Source organism: Diachasmimorpha longicaudata, chromosome 1 (assembly GCF_034640455.1).
Source record: "Diachasmimorpha longicaudata isolate KC_UGA_2023 chromosome 1, iyDiaLong2, whole genome shotgun sequence".
NCBI lineage: Eukaryota > Metazoa > Arthropoda > Insecta > Hymenoptera > Braconidae > Diachasmimorpha > Diachasmimorpha longicaudata.
In genome coordinates, this window is record NC_087225.1 from 4663782 (window position 1) to 4684552 (window position 20771).

At 40.0% G+C, this 20771-nt stretch overlaps 2 protein-coding genes across 3 annotated transcripts in view; one reads left to right on the forward strand and one right to left on the reverse strand.

Annotated features, from left to right (window-relative positions):
* LOC135168868 (uncharacterized) overlaps nt 1-11086 on the reverse strand; it is a 62459-nt gene extending 51373 nt beyond the window's left edge. The window contains exons 1-2 of one of the 2 annotated variants that reach the window (XR_010300107.1): nt 10877-11086; nt 7399-9154 (exon numbers count right to left, since the gene is read on the reverse strand). The gene's annotated coding sequence lies outside the window, so the exon portion shown is untranslated. Of the gene's footprint in view, nt 1-7398; nt 9155-10876 lie in introns of those variants that run through there. The other variant, XM_064133473.1, reaches the window with a different exon arrangement.
* Nucleotides 1-20771, forward strand: part of LOC135168043 (uncharacterized) — a 46635-nt gene that overhangs the window by 17974 nt on the left and 7890 nt on the right. The window contains exons 6-7 of the mRNA XM_064131924.1: nt 6124-6317; nt 13457-13734. Coding sequence (XP_063987994.1) covers nt 6124-6317; nt 13457-13734 — 472 coding nt within the window. The remainder of the gene's footprint in view (nt 1-6123; nt 6318-13456; nt 13735-20771) is intronic.

A 20771-nucleotide genomic window follows, 5' to 3' on the forward strand; every position in this document is an offset into this window, starting at 1 on the left:
CCCACCTCAGCCACACTCGAACTCTTCCACCAACCTTCCTCCATTCTACCCCTTTCCACCCGCCCCCCAACCTCCTGTCAACACCCAAAGAATCAGAAACCCTACCACTCTTCCATCTAAATCATTTGAGAAACATCAAAATATCCTCATTTCACCCCAAGGTGGCAATTACACCAACCTCAATCATCATCTAAATATCCGACCAACATACTCCCCTGCATCTTCTCCCACCCCCCCCCCACCCCGAGCTGCAGTATTGAAAAGACCACCACAGAATTACGCAACGTTTTAACCGAACTAAAGCAATTCCTCTCAATCTTCACCGAAAAATTAGCTCCTCTCATGTCAGCCCTATCCGTTAATGACCATCTTGCTAATCTCGTAAACTCAGTCAACTAAGTCCCTGTCCCCAACGAAGCATTGTCGCCCTTCTCTCTCGTAGCTCTTCCCCCAAATACCCGAAAGTAACGTTCAGCCCTCCAATAAAATTTCACACCTTCAAATATGCCCAATGCTCTCGAACTCCCTCCTCTCCGCATTCTGCAATGAAACGCTCAGAGTATACAAAACAAACAAGGGGACATCCAACTCTTAGCTACAAAATTCGATATTCTTCTTATCTGTGAAACTTTCCTTAAACCAAAAAAAGAATTCCTGATTCCAAGATTCAACGTAATCAGAAAAGACCGTCTCGGTGGAAGAGGTGGCGGCCTCCTTATCGCCATTCGAGGAAAAATCATCTACAAGAATATTATGAATCTAGATAACATAACAGACAATTTACATCTTCAAGGTATATCAATACCCTCCCCCGAAGGAGAAATGGCCATTATCAATGTCTACAAAAGACCACGAGACCCAATCTCGATCAATGAATGGAAATCCCTCCTTGACTGGACTTCCCACACACACTCTACTCTCATAGCAGGCGACTTCAATTGTCATCATCGTCATTGGGGTTGCACGAAGGACTGCCAACCGGGTTCGAACCTCGCAGAAGCTCTTGCCGACTCCAATTACATCATTTTAAACGATGGATCATCCACAAAAATTGTCCGCCCTGGTGAAAACTTATCTGCGATAGATCTCACCCTAGTAACCTCCAACATCGCTATTGACTCGACCTGGAAGATTCTTCCGGACCGAATGGGCAGTGATCATTATCCGACATCTACTTCACTCAACTTCCTACCAGAGATATTTTACCGCTTCAGTTACAAAATCAACCACGCTGAAATTAATAAAGAAATTTTCGAAGATTATCTAAAACAAAAAGAAGAAAATATTAACTCAATACCCGAAGATATGCCGAGCCCGAAAAAATACAACATTATTACACAAATCATCATGGATGCAATCCAAGAAGCATCCCCACCAAATAAACCTCCACCTCACCCGTACAACAATACACAGGATAGAAATAATTCAAGAAGGAGTCCAGCGACCCCTTGGTGGAACGAAGAGTGCTCCAGAACAGTAGCACTGAGGAGGAAATCCACGAGTACCTTCCGACGTTGCCCCACGTATACTAATTATATACTCCTCAAAAGACAAGATGTAATGACTAAACTCACACTTCGGAAACAAAAAATCCTAGGATGGATGAAACTTTGCGAATCCTTTGACAATCTCACCCCCATAGCCCTTTTCTGGAAAAAAATAAAATCGTGGAAAAACAGGCGCTTATGCCCACCCACGGCCCCCCAACAAGACCAAGACACCACCGATAAAATGAATTCCTTCATAGAAGACTTCTGTCCAAACCTTCCCCCAAACTATGCCTCAACTGCTCCTCCCGTCTGTTCTTTCAAAAAAAATGACTTACTTGACGAAGAGTTCTCTAACGAAGAATTCAACATAGCGCTATCATCATGTAAAAAGTCCTCTGCCCCAGGGTTGGACAAAATAGATTATAATTTAATCAACAAACTTCCCCAATTTTACAAATCCACATTTCTTAACATAATTAATGAGCTCTTAAACTCTGGAACATTTCCTGACTCCTGGAGACGATTCCTTGTTTTTCTCCTCCCCAAGCAAACCCCTGGTAAATTTAGACCCATCTCATTAGCTTCCTGCTTACTCAAACTATGCGAAAAAATAATCTCTCTTCGGCTCAACTGGTGGATAGAGTCCGAAAATCTACTTCTCCAAATTCAATTCGGCTTTCGTCGTCTCAAATCCTGCGCAGACAACCTAGCTCTTCTAACTACAGAAGCATTCACTGGTTTTGCAAAAAACCAATATACCAACTGTCTTTTTATTGACATTAAGGGAGCATTTGACAACGTCGACCCAACAATACTATACACAGATTTAACATCCATCGGCATCTCAAAACGTATCTCTGATTTCCTGCATTTCTACACTGCCCACCGCGAACTCCACTCTGTAGTCAATGGCAAACCTACCAACCCTAAGCCTATGAATCAAGGAACAGCCCAAGGCTGCGTGCTGAGTCCAATTCTTTTCAACATCTACTGCTCTCAATTACCGAATTTACTTCCCCCAGAAACCGAAATAATCATGTTTGCAGATGACTGTGTTCTCATGAGTAGAGGTCCAAATCTCAATCAACTCCTAAATACCCTAACCAATTCCGCTAATCTAATTCGTAATTTTTTACTTGCTCGTCAGTTAGAAATCTCGGAAGAGAAAACCCAACTAATTATTTTTAGCTGCAAACACGTTAATCCCTCTGACCACCACATCACCATTAATGGGCACAATATCATAGCCACCGAAACAGCCATTTCTTGGGAGTAGTCCTCGACTACCGCCTATCATTTACTCCTCACATCAAACATCTCATTAAAAGAAACTCTCAAGTACTATCCATGATCAAATCCCTCAGACACACGTGATTCGGAGCTGACTCGAGAATCCTCTTAACATTCTACTGTGATCTAATTAGAGGCTCACTCGAATATGGATCCCACGTATTCCTCCCATCAAATCTTTCCAAATTTGAACGACTAAATAGACTCCAATACAGAGCTATCAGACTAGCACTAGGACTCCGTCAATCCACGCCAACAAATGTAGTTTTAGCAGAAGCGCGCGAAGCTCCATTAAAATTCAGATTCCTCCAACTCCCTGATCGTTACGTCATCAAAACTGCATCCTTCTCGAACCACCCAGTCTCTACCAAAATTGAAACCCTCCACTCAATCCTAATACGCAAAGGAAAAAACGTCCGCAACATCCGCACGGACTTCTCTCTCTATATATCCTTTTCCCGAATAAATACATTCAAACCCAAAATCCATACTGGGCACCTAGCCACCTCCTACCTCCATCCCTACAAAACCTCCTTACTAAAACCTCCCATAAACCTATCCATGGGAAAAACACTCCAAAAAATAGAAAATCCTAACTCTACACTTGGAAAAATTCTGACAGAATTAAATCTTGATAACCACCCCCAAATATACAGGGTGTCCCAGAATTGAACGTCCACAATTTAAACCTAAGTTGGGGGTGAAATTCTGGATGGAAAAGTCCTGAGCGACTTTTTGATCAGACGCACCCTCTTTAACTTATTCAGGGTTGAAGTTGGACGAATCAGGGGCGTGGAATACCCGGTCGCACGACGGTGAGGAAAACGTTCGAGTGTGGTGGTGTCCCCACCATACGGTACTACTCTCCTGCGACGGCAGAAAGAGATGACTGCCGGCGGTGGGTAAGATGAAGGGAAGGGAAATGAAAAAAATGAACACCTAAAAAAAAAAAAATCATCAGCGATTGATCATTTTTTTTTTCCTTCGCTGAAAGAAAAAATGAAAATCTCATACAGGGCCAATGGGGCTTTAAAAAATTAAATCGCCGGGTTTTTTTTCCAGCGCTGTAATTTTCAACGCTGTTTTTTTCTCCTTTTCGATTGGATTAAGAGATGTAATGGGCCTCAATCGATGGGGAATTTATTCCTCTATCGAATGCCCTTGGTTTCATCCCTTGGCATTAATTAGGGGAGGAGTAAATAATTTTTATGTAGCGGGCGGGTGTTCATTTTTTTCATTTCGCTCCCCTTCCTCTTACCCGCCGCCGCCAGTCATCTCTTTTTGCCGCCGCAGGGGAGTAGTACAGTATGGTGGGGACACCACCACACTCGCATGTTTTCCTCACCGTCGTGCGAGCGGTTATCCCACGCCCCTGATTCGTCCAACTTCAACCCTGAATAAGTTGAAGAGGGTGCGTCTGATCAAAAAGTCGCTCAGGACTTTTCGATCCAGAATTTCACCCCCAACTTAAGTTTAAAGTCTGGACGTGCAATTCTGGGGCACCCTGCATACGGATGGATCAAAAACCTCAGATGAAAATTACTGCGGCTTATCGATCCACATTCCGTCCCAATCTATGAATCTAAATCTCAAAATTTCCTCTTACGCATCGATATTCACAACAGAGGCACTAGCCATCTATCACGCTCTGCTAACTATTGAAAATATCAACACTTCAAAAGCCCTTATTCTCTGACTCTCAAAACGTCTTATCGACTCTCTCCTCTACACTCCTCGTCTCCGATTATATATAATATCCTTACCCAATAGAACAAACTCAACTCCCAAGGAAAATATGTCCACTTGATTTGGGTCCCTGCCCACGTAGGAATTCTAGGAAACGAGTCTGCAGACTCTCTCGCAAGAAGCGATGAAATCAAGCTCAAACCTCAATGCCAAACTACCATACACAGACTTTTATGAAATAACAAACAAAAGAGCAAAATCATCCACCATGAAACTTCTTAAAAATCAAGCTAAAAGAAAAGGAGCCCACTACTTCAAACATTTCTACCGTGGTTGGAAACAACCATGGTTTAAAAATCCAACCCTTAAACGACCCCAAATTGCTACATTATGTCGCATGAGATCCAACCATCAAAACCTCAACCATAGCCTAGCCAGGAAAAACATCATTCGCTTCCCGTTATGCTCCTGCCCCAATAATTCTCCAGAAGACCTTATGCATGTGTTCTGTAAATGTACCTTATACTCCCAAGAAAGGAAATCCCTAATTAAAGGCCTTAAAAAAGCAAAAACCAAAAATCAAAACCTCACATCACTACTACAATCTCCCACCGACAAAATTGCATTCATTTTATGCAATTTTCTTAAAAAAATTAAGAAAAATATTTCAATTTTAACTAAACCCAACATATAAAACAGAAAAGTCCCTAGCAGGGATAACGGCCGGAAGACTGTGGACGCCAGCCCGTAACAGCCGGAGCCACAAACCTTGTACCACTACTACTACTTTCCAGAACCTTCTCCACGCATCCTGCATCCTCCCGTCGGGTAATTATTGTCTCTCCTCTGAGCTCCCATCATCCGCGTGTCGCCAGTGTGCTGTGTCTTCCCACCATCCGTCCAAGGCCATCGGGGGGGCTCCGTTTGTACTTCTTCAACTGTATAAATGATCAACTGTACAGAGAATTTTCAAACAAAAAGTAAGCTATACATGTGGCGCTGGGTCCACATGTACAGCCTAGCTTTTTGTCTCGACAGCTGAATCTCTGCACAGTAGTGCTCTCACCGTTTGAAAATTCTCTGTACAGTTGATCATTTGTACAGTTGAGAAAGTACAAACGGAGCCCCCCCGGTCCTTGGTATCCCCCCGCAGGAACGTAGTGGCGCGGACATTTGACGTTCGCCACAAAGAATGTAACAAATAAATTGCCCTTATGAGAACCCTATTCTTCGCTGTCCCCGGAACTATCGCCACTGAAGGTGACTTCCCGCCTGGTGGAAGTCTCAAAACCCGCGAAACGGTCGAGGGCACGTAACGGGTAAAATACTACGTCACAGTATATATGTTCGGCTGATACCTTCTGTCTCAGAGCGAGTCTTTAGTTATTAATAATCATTGGAAATAATAAATAAAAGTGGTTAATCTATTGAAGTGGATAATACTGAAACGCGAATCCAACCGCTCGGGTCCATTAGACTGATATGATTAGATTTATCCCCGTCACTGACTGTATCTATTAGTATTGTGAAGTATCACTTGAAGAGTAAATCAATATCTTGCATAATTGAATATTATTTTATTACTCATCTTGCGCTTAATAAATCTTTGCCCATCTAGAAATCATCTATCAATTAATTACTCTAATTGAAATTTCAGCCTCAACACGATTTGTCTTCGCTACATGGTGGATTTTCATCACGATTCTAACGTCCTTCTACACTGCCAACTTGACAGCTTTCTTAACTTTATCCCGATTTACTCTACCTTATAAATCAGTAGAAGACATAATAAGGAAGAGGGTGCCGTGGTTTTTTGAAATTGATCGGACAATCGATAATATCCTCGATACGGTAAGTATCGGCACACTATATTACCCTGAGGAATAAGAGACGCTGGTTAAAGGAAGTTGTTCTTGCGTCAAAGAGATGAAAAGTCAATGCAGTCAAATTTGCATGATTGTGGCTATAATCAGCGGGAGGGATGCAATAAGTCGCGGAAAGACCGGAGTATTTCGATAAAAGAGCAATGACTGAGCAAAATAAAAAATCCTCACAAACCAAACTCCGTTTGACCATATCACAGCGGCCGCACATGCCAAGTCATTATATTATGGGGTATCTTTGGTAGCGCTCGAGAAGCAACATCACAGATGTGAAGACACGGAATCTTATAGAGCATACGCCTAGCACCCCGCGGCCGATAAATCACTCTTATTCTCGTTCTATCGACTATATAGACACCTCGTATATATTCTATCCCAGTCTATGTATCTGCTCAAAATAGCTCCGGCAAGGAGACAGGATACAAATGAAAAAATCAAATCCATATATTTCAGTATTAACGTGCTTATTATGTGCTTTTTTGGCCACTTTTAGTTTTTTTGGGCTCTTACCATTTTTCAAATAATTAAGACTTTGCTCGGTTACGTGTAACTCAGCAGAACATCTAATTAGTGAAGACTTTTAACTGCTTACGTGTGCTTATTTTTTGTGCTTGTTATGTGCTTTAAAAACATTGCCCAACGAACATCGGAAACGGCCATGAGCGGCAAATTAATGCATTTATAGTGGTTCCTACAAATGGACTGTAAGCTAAATACCAAATTATGGCGGGTATTGAGTTTTTCTTCATTTTTTGTAGTTGGCAAGTATATGCCTATTATGTGCTTATCATTTTCCGTAATAGAAACTTTTGGGCTTTTATGTGTAAATTAACTAATTGGCACTCTGATAACTTGATGCAAGAACCGTCTGAATTAAGATTATGTATGTATTATATTACCCGATATGTTTGTGCTTTGTATGTCCTTTAAAAATATTGCCTAGCAAAACTCGAAAATGGCCATTAACGGTAAATTAAGGCATCCGTATATTCTGTACTGGAAATTTTTGGGCTTTTCGATACCATCAAAAAATTCGGAAAGAATGGGAATAATGCCGTGGCGACCTCTATCGTCAAATTCCATCAAGAAGACATCTGAACACTTTTCTTATTCCACCACCGGATGAACTTTTTTCACTTATTGTTGAGCAATCAATTTTGGAAAAAAATGGAGAATTTGAAAAATCAGTACTTGAATTGAATTTCTTTTGGAATCTTCTATTTACACATACTTAAATTTGGATCCTTGTGCAAACGCTTCGAGAAAAATTCCTATAACTGAACAATATAAATAAGTGAAATAATTCCTGTGTGCAAATCCCAGATGTCGGAAAATAAATGAAGAGAAGGCATTAGAATTGAAATTATTTTTTATTTAAAGCACTTCAAAATATTACCTCGTTTATCTCAGTTTTATTTCGAATTATATAAGTCTGTCATAATACTAACGATTCACAGCATTTTAATCTTTTTAACAAAATTGCACCTCCAGGAGTGCAAACGTCTCGCACATTTTTCTTGAATTCTAGTCAAATTCGTTGTCAAATGTGCAGAGAAATATTTCAATGACGGCTCTATGGCTTTCCTATATATATTTTTCCCTCGATCATCCGGGATAGAATATCAGGTGAGGAGAAATGTAAGACCTGTCTCGGGTTTCGTTAGTTTTCTATCATATCACGTCCATTTATGATTACGAAAACAAAAAGCCTTGTAATGTCCAATCATTTCACTATTATAGTCATCTTTACCATGCGGTGCATCAAATCCTATAATCCTTTTCAACGAATATTCTTCTTTCATCATTAAAAGTTAGATAGACTTGGGGATTTCATTTAAACGTATTTTCTGAAGCTAATCCTTGAGGTGAAGTTCAAAAATCACAAATCCTTTTGAAAAATGAGAAGTGTAGATAGTTTTTTGCGATTTGATGTATCACCAAATGATATTTATCTACATATCATTTTGTACCTGATATTGTGAGGTCACTGGAAATTCTACCGGAACATTCATCAGGTTCCCGTCGATAATGACTGCAAATTCTATCCTGTGACATAATGATGTTATTCCCAATAGATACATTATAATCTTCTGCTGTCAATGATTCAATATTCAAACTTGTAATTGGGAACAGTATTTCACTCTGGAAATTGCAAGTATCACATCTGGAGACTTCTTTAAAGCCCGAAATAGTTTTCAAGAGAGTCCGGCAGTCCTCCAATCTTCATTCGGGCATCAATAACGACACAGTCAGCATGTTCGACTCCGACTGTCGCTATTGGTTGCAGAATCGCAGCTTGTAAATGATATGGCCTTTTGCTTATTCCATTGTTTCTCACGTCAATCAACATTTTAACCAATTAATCGCTGTTCATAAAAATTTGCAGGACAGAAATAAAATATTCGCAATCGAATAATGTGCTCATAAACAACTGGGTGAAACTATCAAATGCACAAGTATTCTTTAAATCAACCCTCTTCTTATTCAAAGTCACAGCTTTCAAGGCAGGATTCTCTCCACTCTTCAGGATCGGAATTGCCGCTAGTTTTCTCTTTATCATAAAAACTTCCTTAGAGAATTTATTTCGTAAATAATATCCGCGCTTTTCTTGTTCTTGAGAAATAAGAAGAATTGAGATTTTTGTGCTTGACCCATCCAATTTTCTAAACACCGCATCTAAACAAACTCCCGGAAACCTTCAGTACCACTCCATTTTTTACAAATATAACCCTGTGAATTGCCTCTGTTATCTTCATTGCATGATGCCGAACAGGTACCCAATGTGTGAACGTAATAATTTCAAAGCTGCAATAGAAAATGTCGTACAAATTAAATGGAATATTTATTGGATATGTTATTGCTAATCAAGCATATATATTAGAAATAGTTTCGGCTCGGATTGTAAGCCATATTCACCAGATAATACTTTCATCACCTGAGGTTCGGTTTTCCACCAAATTTTATATTTTTTCACACACACACACACACACACACTGTAACGTGGTAGATTTTTACTCGCATAAAATGCACCAGTTAACCCACCCTTTTCCCTTGATAGTCCGAAAATGGAGCGAATGCTCTGAAGGGCGCCAGTTGTTCTTTGTCTCGACGGGAAAGACAAACCGAAAAACGTACTCGAAGCGGATAACTCACGACAACGAACCAAAAAAATTAAACTGAAACGTAAACGTAATAAAACTTAAACTAAAGGGTCAAGGGAAAGGTGGTAGGTAAATGTTTACACTGCTCAGGATGTAGGTTGCGGAGAGAGGGGCGGTTCGGGGCATACTGATCACTGGGCTATTAATTCAATAAATAAACTCGAACCCAACACATATTTAATCTTCCTTTACGGAACTATATTAACTTCATCTCTTAATAATAATAACCCTAGATATAATAATTTCTCGAATATTCCACATTTTGATAAAGAAATACAAATATAATCCCACTAGTTTTTATGAGAGAGAGATAGATTTTCCAAATTATTCATTATTGTATTTATTTTAAGGAATGCGGCGTATCGTACGTAGAGAGAGAGAGAGAGAGAGACCCGAACGCTTTTATCCGCCTATTCTAATCCATTAAATTCATCAAAAACCAAATAGAACAAAAGAAAGGTCAATGATCTTACTGTCGAGCTAAATACTATTAATTTTAAAGATTTTTAAGATTAAGATTTCAACTCATTCCTGATCGGTACATTAAATAAATCCGAACAACAAATTTCGAGGCGTCATAAACGCAATTAATAACAGAAAATCTAGCGCAACATAATGTATAAATCATACGGGTTCCGAGAGCATAATCGAACATATAGCAGCTAGAATGACGGACGCGGGACATACAATATAGGGAGGCGCGACCCTAAGAAAAAAATACGCGGGAGACTCTCGGCGGAGGCGCGTAACGTAGACAAAACTTAAATTCGTGCACAAAACGATGAATCGTTCGACACTTTTGGGTAGCGAAGTGTAGTCGCAATGGCCTAAGGCACAAAAAGGGAAGAAATCCGTAGGCGATAAACGCAGACACAATATTCCATAGGAATACCGGTAAAAAGACAAAATTTGCAGATAATTCCAAATTAATTTGGAATACACCTGATAATCCATAATAACCTTATTTTTGGAATTTAAAATAAACCACAAGGCCAAAGGCACAAAAACTCGAAAAAATCGAGAAGGCGATAAACGACAAACCAAATAGGTAGGCGACTAGCGCAAACCATATTTTTAAGCTGTGAATTCTTAACCCAAATTCACAAAATATCCATAATATCTCCAAGGTCACGGGTATGACGGAACCCTGGCAGGACATGGGAAAGGTTAATAATTCCCAAACCAAAAAAAAGAGGTGTAAGAACGCAAAAGGCATAAATGCATGATTTTGGCGGTATTTAGGCTCTACCGCACAGAGCATAATCTCAATAAATTAACCAGAACAATAACTATTACCCTGAGATGAGAATTCAGGACTAGTTATTCTAATCTTTAATTACCATTATTAGACAATGGAAAAACTCACGGTTACGGGTTACACACACCCTCAAACAGTATCAACTGTATTTCGAGAATAGTTGGACTTCGTCCTCGATGGGTCCTCAACGGAGTGTCCTGATGATCAATTGTTCACTCGGTGACTTCTCGATTGCGACTCTCTCGATAGACTACGATTATTCACTATTCTAACACTTAATCTAATTCACACTGAAGCAACACGTATTTGTCCTGTCGAAGCCTGCGCACATACTGTTGCTAAGTGACGGTTTAGCGCACAGCGAGAGACGGGAACGTAGCGCCCCATGCGCTATGATAACGCTGTTTTAGCCTACGGCCGGTAACGTAGGATTTTGGCGCGAACGGTTAGAATTTCCGCATGACTCGATTTTTATCTTCGCCACCGTATTGTCGGGATCTCCGGAGATAGGAGAAACGTAAATGAATACTTGAAGCACAATAATATTTTCTCGATTCTATAGAATATTTTTATCGCCCTAATATTAAAGATACCTTACACGTAATTCGACCTTTGGCAATTCACGCGAGAGCAACGGTCGTAATTGTTCACGTGACCTTCCACCCAAAACCTAAAACAAACCCATCCTACACCGTAAATCCACTATTTGAGCGACAGTATGTCAATTGCACTTACACATTTCCGCGAAGATGAAAGAAGGGTTAAAACGCGATAATTTTTCCCAAACCCAACAGCCTAATTAAGCCAAAGTGAAAAAAACCGCGAGACGCGTCAAATATCCGCAAAATTTCATTAAACATAAATTTCTAATGCCATTGAATTTTCTAAATCTCGCAAAATGTGAAAACATAGATAACTAACTATTGAGGTCGAATTCCCCAAAAGACAGATAAATAAATCCCTTTTCTAATTTTCCCTAAACTTTGAATGGGTCATTCCCTCTGCACTCTGACGATTAGAATAATAAAAAAAACTCGTTGCACTCCGGGAGTGCAGGCAGAAGTGAAAACTTGAACTTATGGCGCGTTGGGCACTTTTTTGGGTGAGCATTGTTAGGTGCGCTCGCGACATGAGAAATTGTACATAAAAAATCAAGTTTATAAAAGCAATGTGGACACTTTTTGAATGGACATGAAGTATAATAATATAGAAACTATATTCGAAGGAAGTGGTTTCATTTAAATGAGTAAATATTAGTAAGTAGTAAATACAAAATTTATCAATTCTCATCCATAATTTCAACAACTCTTACATCATCATTATCAGCATTTTCATCAAATTCTAAAACTGAAACAATAGGTCTATGGCAGCTAAAGTGTGAAATGAACAATTTTGATTTAAATCTATTTATATTTCTTGTGAATACTGCATCACTAGTAGTTTTGTATTTTTTTGTGCTAAGATTGCGATCATTGTACATCGTTAAATTAAATTCTTCATATAAAACCGCATCCATTTTCAAGACAAATCTATAATCAAAAATAAAAATGTAGATTTTTTAAAAACTATAATCGTAGCAGATATATTTTTTCGGACCATCCGAATTTCCGATCGTCAATTCACGTCCCTAGTGAAATTCTCTATTAAATTGCGTATATTTTCGATTGTTCGGGTTTTCCTACTTTTCCGGCTTTCCGATAATTTTTAATTCTTAGCTGAAATGAGCATACTGATAATTTTCCTAATTCCCTAAAATTTCGAGATTTTCTGTAATTTTGTAGAAATTTATCAACTTCAAACTTTAAATGCAGCGCCTTTTTAAACGCTAGCGCCAAACTTGTATTCTTTTAATGTAACTGTTGCTAAAACAGGAAGTTGTTTCCCTAGCGGAAGAAAGAAACAGCTCATATATACCTATGCAGACACTAATAGCAGTGATGCGACGGGGGCAAAAATCCCACGCGTGCGGGTTTCATGGGCACCTCCCTCGCGCAACTATTGCTGCGAAATGGGGCAGTGGGAGACGTGTGGGTCCCGCACGTGAATCGGACCGAGTCCGAAAATCCATGTTTTCACTCAGAAATCAGTTTTATCTCGCGACAGGATTTTTGGAAACTGAATTTTTTGCGAATCTCGAGTGGTCTCTGGTGGTAAAAATTTGATGAAATTAAAGTGGGGGAAGATAATGCCATTTTCACCTCTTCCTTGTCGGTGGCCATTGACCCGATTCTGCTGCTGACTTTTGCGGAAAGGCCGTTCCGCAAAATAGCAGAGGTTATTGGAGAAATGCTTTATTTGTGCATTCTTTGTGGGTCGATGTTGTGGGCTGCGAAAATATTTCATGGGATATACAAAGACCACTGATCAGCAAAATTTTTGGGGAACCATGGCCAACCTTACTCGTAGAAATCGTCCACAATAGCGCTAAGTGTTTGCGTGAAGGTGGGTGCAGCTTCATAACCAATTTAGCATATAGCTCGGTTTTGTGGATATTATTCCACGAGTATATAGATCCTGGATAATGCGGCACGGGAGCATTCTCTCGAATTTCCTATGTAGATGCATATACTATTTTTTCAGCCAATCACTTTATTGACATCCTCTGGGGAGAAATGCATAAGAATGGCTCCTTTCAAAGATCGCTTAGGATGAGTTACTAATTAATTGCGAAAATTGATCTATGCACAGGGTTACAGCGATCTCATAGGCGATCTAGCGGAGTCACCATATAGAAAAGAGGTCCGCAACAAAAAGGTTACAACATCTCTCCGTGGTAATTCACTATTTCTTGGTGAAAGAGATATAATCGAGAAGACCATATTCGACGATTATACGCAAAGGACTACCAATAATATCGAACAATCGAAACGATGTCCGTATGTCACAGTACCGAAGACTTTGTATAATATTCCTCGAGGCTTCATTCATCGAAGTGATTCGAGAATTCAAGGCATCTTCGATGAACAGTAAGTATATTCTTATTACACCGATGTCTCACACGCGAATGTTCCATGGACATTAAGGGCGGAATGCAGAATTGAAAAGTCCTGAGCCACTTTTCGATTAAACATATCCCTTTCGGCTTATCAGGATTGTAGTTGTATGAATAAGAAGGGAAGCCTTGCCGGGTGCATTGCTCTCAGAGCAACATAAGAGGTTGTCCTACCATATGTTTCTGCTGCTCTCCGGCGGGAGAAGAATAGTACGGCAATTTCATCACCTGAAATTATCTCCCGTTCCCACTCTACTCTCCCGCTCATAATATGAAAATGCATCGTGGAGCTATAAATCCCAGAATTTGTCACATCAAGTTGACTTTTTCGAATTTTGGTCTCATGAGTAAAGTTGGACGTACAATCATTTTTTGCAGGTATGTGATAAATGCGTCTGATCAGTTTGAGTTGGCGCGATTCAGAAAATCACTTGGCCATTCAAATACCGCGGTATTTCTTTTAATGGTGTGTCTATAGGTTACAACTCCCATTAGTCTTCCAATGGTGTGAGTCTATGAGTTATTAATCCCATCAGTCATAATTGAACACTGTGGCAAAATGCCAACTTTGCGCAATTCCATCTTGAAATTGATTTTATGTTTTTTTAAGGAGCTTTCAGTTCTTGTCAGAAGAGCCATTCATTCAAAGAGCCGTCCATTTGGTAAGCAGCAAGAATTCCTTTTTTTCACCATTATGATCCTTATGATTGGTTTTGCCACCCACGTGACCCTCGTGATTTTTTTTCCTTTCGTGATTCACGCGATTGGTTTTTTTCTGCTCTATATTCATTTCGCCCCTGATGACCTTCGCCAGCCCTTTTTAAACCGTTAGGAGTTTTTTTCCTCTTTATGACCCTCATGATTCCACCCTTCGGGACTCTCAAAACTCATGTTTTCACTATGGTCATTTTTTCTCCTTTCCCTCCCGACCCTTGTGTTTTCCTTCCCTCGCAACCCTCGGACGGTCGCCATTCTTATTTTTACCCCTTTTTTCTTAAAAAAAAAAAATATATAAATTTCGCAGCGCATCAAAAAAAATGAGATAGAATTTCCCGATTAACTCTCCGAATTATTAATCCAACAATACATCAAAATATCCAACACCAGGCGAAAGGCGACAGAAAGAATATTGTTAGTATAAAAACCTGTAGTATATACGCATCAATATGGAAGAAAAAAGACAAAAATCAAATACGGAAGTACTGTATTTGTTTTTGTTAAAATCAATTGATTCTGTACTTAAAATAGTATTTAGAAATTATTGAATCCGCCACCTTTGAGCCTGTAGTTGCACGCATAACCAGTAGCAGTAGTTGTGCGAGGGAGCTACGCATGAAAATCCCACGCGTGGGATTGAGCTGTCCATGTGGCGCTGGGTCCACATGTAAAGCCTACCTTTTTGTCTCGACAGTTGAATCCCCTGCTCAGTGGTGCTCCCACCGTTTGAAAATTCTCTGTACAGTTGATCATTTGTACAGTTGAACAAGTACGAACGGAGCCCCCCGCCTGGCATCGTTGATAGGAAGTGCCATGGCGGAACCTCGTGTCTATGCTCGTACCTGTTGCGTCGCGGTAGGGAACTTTGCGTATACGCCCATGAGGCGCTAACGCGGGGGGCTCCATTTGTACTTTTTCAACTGTACAAATGATGAACTGTAGAGAGAATTTTCAAACGTTGAGAGCATCGGTGTGCAGGGATCCAACTGTCGAGACAAAAAGGTAAGCTGTACATGTGGCGCTGGGTCCACATGTACAGCCACATTTTTGTTTCGATAGTTGAATCCCTGCACACCGGTGCTCTCAACGTTTGAAAATTCTCTCTACAGTTCATCATTTGTACAGTTGAAAAAGTACAAACGGAGCCCCCCCGCTAACGCGATGGTAGTAAAACGCACGAGCGTTCGCGGGACTTGGCTGCGAGATATTTTGAATTTTTAAATTTTATTTTCTGTTCTTTTGGGTGTTTCTTTGATCATCTTCACCTCTAAACAGTAGTTTGTGACTTTAGTCGGCATTTTTCGGTAGCTGGCTACTTACCTGAGGTTTTTAAGCGGATGTTGGCTTTATTCACGACTTGAATCAAGTAGCTTCTCTGTCAAGGGTACTCTCCGGAGAGAAATTAGGACTATACAAACGTAACCTAAAACTTAACTGAATCGTATATTTTCAACCAATGGCGATCTGTTTCGACAACGGGGTGATTGTCCCCACCGCCTTCCAACTGACAACCTTAACACTTTCGCGCAAGGGACCGCAAGTATTTCAACCCATCCTCTGTACTCACATGATCGACAAACCAAAAAGGTTGCAGGTAACACTGGGTAGAACATTATCTTGGCTCAAATTATTCCGCGGTGATATCCTGCTTTTTAGCCGAAATTTCCGTGAAAAGACCCCCAAGTATTCGCTTAAGGGGTTATTCTCATGTGAACGCCTATATTTTACCACTTTTTCGGAATTTTTTTTTTATGCGACAACAACCTTCAATCATGTTGATTTTTTAATATATTTTTATTTGTAGTTTGAAATATACGAAAAAATTTTTTTTTGGCGTTTTTTACGTTTTTAACATATATTTTTTTTAAGTCAAAGTAGTCCCCAACCAAAAAAGGTAGTTCACTGGTCAAGATGATAACGGCTGTTCATGTTGTCTGAGATAAAAAAATCGAATGGATTATTATTCAGTAGATCTGTGGCTATCGTCCCTACCAAATATAATCAATTTCATTGAAAACAAAAAAAAATATCGAACTTCAAAAAAAAAATCACGAAAATCTCGTTCTTTTTCGTTACAAATCGTTTAAAAAAAATATGAAGATATTGTCGAAAATAAACAATTGTGGTAGGGACGATAACTATAAATGAGTAGAACAACATATGTAAATTTTAAAGCAATCGGTTGAATACTTTTTCTTGTAGGACCTTGACCGTTTCAGAAAATGATGATTCGAGAAAAACGCGTTTAAAGTTTAAAGCCTGGTAGACAATCGCTTACGACGCGTCGGCTACTATGAGCTGTAACTTATCAAATACTATGAATTTCGGTCTGAATTTTTCACAGCATGTTTTCAATAGGTTTTACTGTCAAAATATTAAAAAAAAAAAAATCGATTTTTTGAAATGCTCACATGAGAATAACCCCTTAACGAAATTTTCCTTAACTCACAAATCTACTCTTTATTATCTCAACACTGTTAAACTGAGTTATTATCCTAATTTTATATGTTAAATTTTCATCGATTTATTTGCCGTGAAGCGGTCTTTCTTGCTGTCTAAATTCCTAAAACATAGCACGCATATCAGGTAGCAACCGTTAGATTTAATTTTCGTTTTCCGTGAGGTTTATTAAATAATTGAACGAACTTACCTAAGTGAAGTTCTATTATAATTGTACGTAGCGCCTCCTCCGAAAGATCACCAATGGTAGTACCCCGCCTAGTGCCCATTATGCCACAAGGTTTAACGTATCCTAGAGTTTTTTAGTCACTATATCGTGGCTCTATAGCACCTGGTCCGGCCCACGTTCCTCATTTTTTAAAGTAGTGTCGCGCTGTGATTTATTGGGACTATCTACAGATAGTAGGGAATTTATTTATTTATTCTAAAGGGTGGGAGTGATCTTTCGGAGGAGGTGCTACGTACAATTATAATAGAACTTCGCTTAGGTAAGTTCGTTTAATTATTTAATTGTACTTCGCGCCTCCTCCTTCAGATCACCAATGGTAGATGTTTAAAGAAGTGCGACACATTAATTGAATAATGAACTCTGTAATGGCCTGGAAGGTTGAAGATCGGATACAATGAACTACACTTACTTGTTTTAGGATCTTATTGTTAATATCAAACCGTTTCTGATATCAATAGCTATAAGAGTCTGCATTCGTTGGCCAGTTGTTAGAGCTAACAGTGTAGCGAGTTTGCCAGATAGTTGTTGTGATATTTCCTAGAGCTGCTAGGCACACTGCCACCTTCTGCTGTTTTTCACACATTTTTGTGTCTCTCTTTGCCAAGGGATCCAAGAGAGAAGCTTTTATCTCTACATTCAGTTTTGGAGGTTCAAAGCGCTTGCAATTTTCAGGTATAGGATATTTTGTAATTAAATCCTTCATCTCCCCTTTGGGTAGACCCTCTGTCAAGATGCCATTCCAACGTGCTAGGATGTCGTTGTGAATTGGTGGTCCTTTTGGTTTGTCTGGATCCACCTGTGTTCCCATGGCTGCCAGAACCTCTGGGTCCAAGGGCTCCGATGTTTCATTGGGCTTTGGGTCCGCCTCATTTTGTGGTACAATGTTCTGTATCACTACTTTTTGAAGCGCTCACCTTGGAAGATCCTGGTCCAGGAGACTGATCAGGGGTCTTCGAATCGGGAGATTTGTGTCCAGAGACGCTGTTTAAAGCTCCAGTATTTGAGAAATGGTCATCTTGATTGGAGACAATGTCACCATGGCAGGGATCCTCGACATCCCCCCCCCCCTATTTGTTGCTCTTCCAGGGGACTCGTCATCTGGTGTGTGTTCCAGGGAGTGCGTGGAAAATCGATCAGACTGTCTGTCATTTGAAGACCTACTCGAACCATGAGGTGAGTGTCGTCTTGATCTACGTAGTGATTGGCTTCTGGATTGACTTTTTGAGTCATATGAATGATGTTTTCGATCGTATCTTGATCTCCATGAAGAGCGACTGCGGGATTTGCGATGGCGTCGACTTGACGATCGCCTCCTTGATGTTTTCCGATACCCGTATGGGCTGTCCCGTCGATCGCCTGGAAAGACATACCTGTTTGTTAAAATTGCCGCTTTTGCCCTTGTTTTTTTTTTCTTTTGGGCTGGAGAAACTTGTTCTCAAATCAAGGGATGTGATGCTGAAAACATTGTTTTCCGTTGCGAGACTTGTGCCATCATCCGTTGATTGTTGTAGGTTAAATTTTCTCCGGTGTGAAAACATTGTTTTCTATGGGAAAACTTGTTCCGTTATCCGCTCAGCGAATGGTTGAACATTGTTCAGCACATCTCAGCCAAATTAAAAAACATTGTTTTTTGTATGGGAAAACTTGTTCCCGGCGAGTTGCTCGAGCGTCTGTCGTTGGGTCTGCCACTGAAAGTTAGGTTATACTTACGATTGTGTTTCGTATGTCGAATTTCTCGTTCTTGCTTCTTCAGTTTTTCTTTTAAACGTTTTAATTTCCTGTCGATCTTGTTTTCTTTTTCCCTATCTGAGGAATCAGGGTCTTTATCCATTTTTTATGAAAATAATTTGTGCAGTTCAGTATTCCGTGTGGCATTCCTTGGCACAAGGAAAAGGAATGAGGAACGCGGGCCGGACCAGGTGCTATAGAGCCACGATATAGTGATTAAAAAACTCTAGGATACATCAAACTTTGTGACATAAAGGGCACTAGGCGGGGTACTACCATTGGTGATCTGAAGGAGGAGGCGCGAATTAGCTAGGCGCGAGGTAGCTCGGTAGTCTCTTTTTTCCTCTTTCTCAGTCTAAATGAATAGCCTTTGGTTATGTGGAGTCGGAGGTGACAGAATGACTTGAAAATTTCCGTCACAAGATCTAAAAATCCGAGCGGGTATCATGTGTTTACATATGACATATTGGTGATTGCTATAGGCAGATATTTTTAGTTCTAACCATTTATCAATAAAATATATATTTCGTTAGAAAGCTCATTGTCAACATATACGATGCAACTACGGACGGATTTCGTGAAAACCTCGTGTTATGCCCTAAAATTCCATAACATTTCTGTTTCGTAATCCGGAGAATACGTGTACAGGAAAGTGGCACGTATTATTCGGAATTAAAAATATATTGAAACCGAAATTAAAACACACGGCGAATATATGTGAATAAATCCACGGATATTCGACTTATCTCGATAACTGGGGCGCAGCGTCAGCGATTTGTGCCCCGAACCTGGCCTTCAGCGCGTCACCGTGGACGTGACCTGTATGGTGGTCGAATAACCTAATGTAATACGAATCCGGAAGACAATAAATACTCGTAAATTGGTATTCTCTAGGCCAGTCCTTCGAATTCTTTTCTTTAGTTGTTACTTCTTTTGTATATATGTTCGCCTGTACCATCTGTCTCAGAGCAAACCTTTAGTTATTGATCATTAGAAATAATGAATAAAAGTGGTTCATCCATTAAAAATATTTGTTTCTACCCTTTGTCCGCGTGTCATATTTCCGAAATGTAACGAAAAAAAAAAATAACCATTCGTGAAGCGCTCGTGTCGTGTAATCTATACACATCATTATATACAACGTCAACGTGGCTGGTACGGTGTCGCGTATTACGATTAATCCTCGATCGCGCCGCCGTAGTTGCATCCTGTAATATTTTACAAGAAACTAAGAGCTCAATTAATATTCAGGGCGTGAACATTGAAAGAAACCCAGCGCCTCCAAGTTGACCGAGTCTCGATAGCAGCGTCGCTTTCATCGCCGTACTCGATACTCAGTGAATTACGTGGCGTCGTTTATTCTTTTTTTACAGGGCTTAAGAGATGAAATGGATATCAATCGATAGAAGATGCAATCCTCCCTCGAATCCTTTCATTTTCATTCTCGAATATTCAGTAGGAGAGGAGTAATTCGTTTGCAAGGAGTGAGCGATTAACGGAAGAAACACTCAGCACTCGATGATTTGTGTCGCAATTTCTATTTTTTTGTCATAGACATTTGCGGATCAAATATGGGTCAATGGACAGATCATTCAGTCGTTTATCGAATCATCTTGGTTTCATGTCTCAACATTAGCTACAAAAACACTAATCAATTTTTAATTGAGCGGTGAATGAGGGGGGAGTTGTTATTTCCCGGCCGCTGCAGACAGCGAGACCTCTTTCGTAGGGACAACACGGCACTCTTAAGTTTGTCTCACCATCCTCCCCTCGTGACACTTGCTCAGGACTTTTCGATCCAGAATTCCACACTTAAATTGATGGTGAATTGTGCACGTTCAGTTTTGTGACAACCTGTAGAGTCCCAAGAAAAAGGG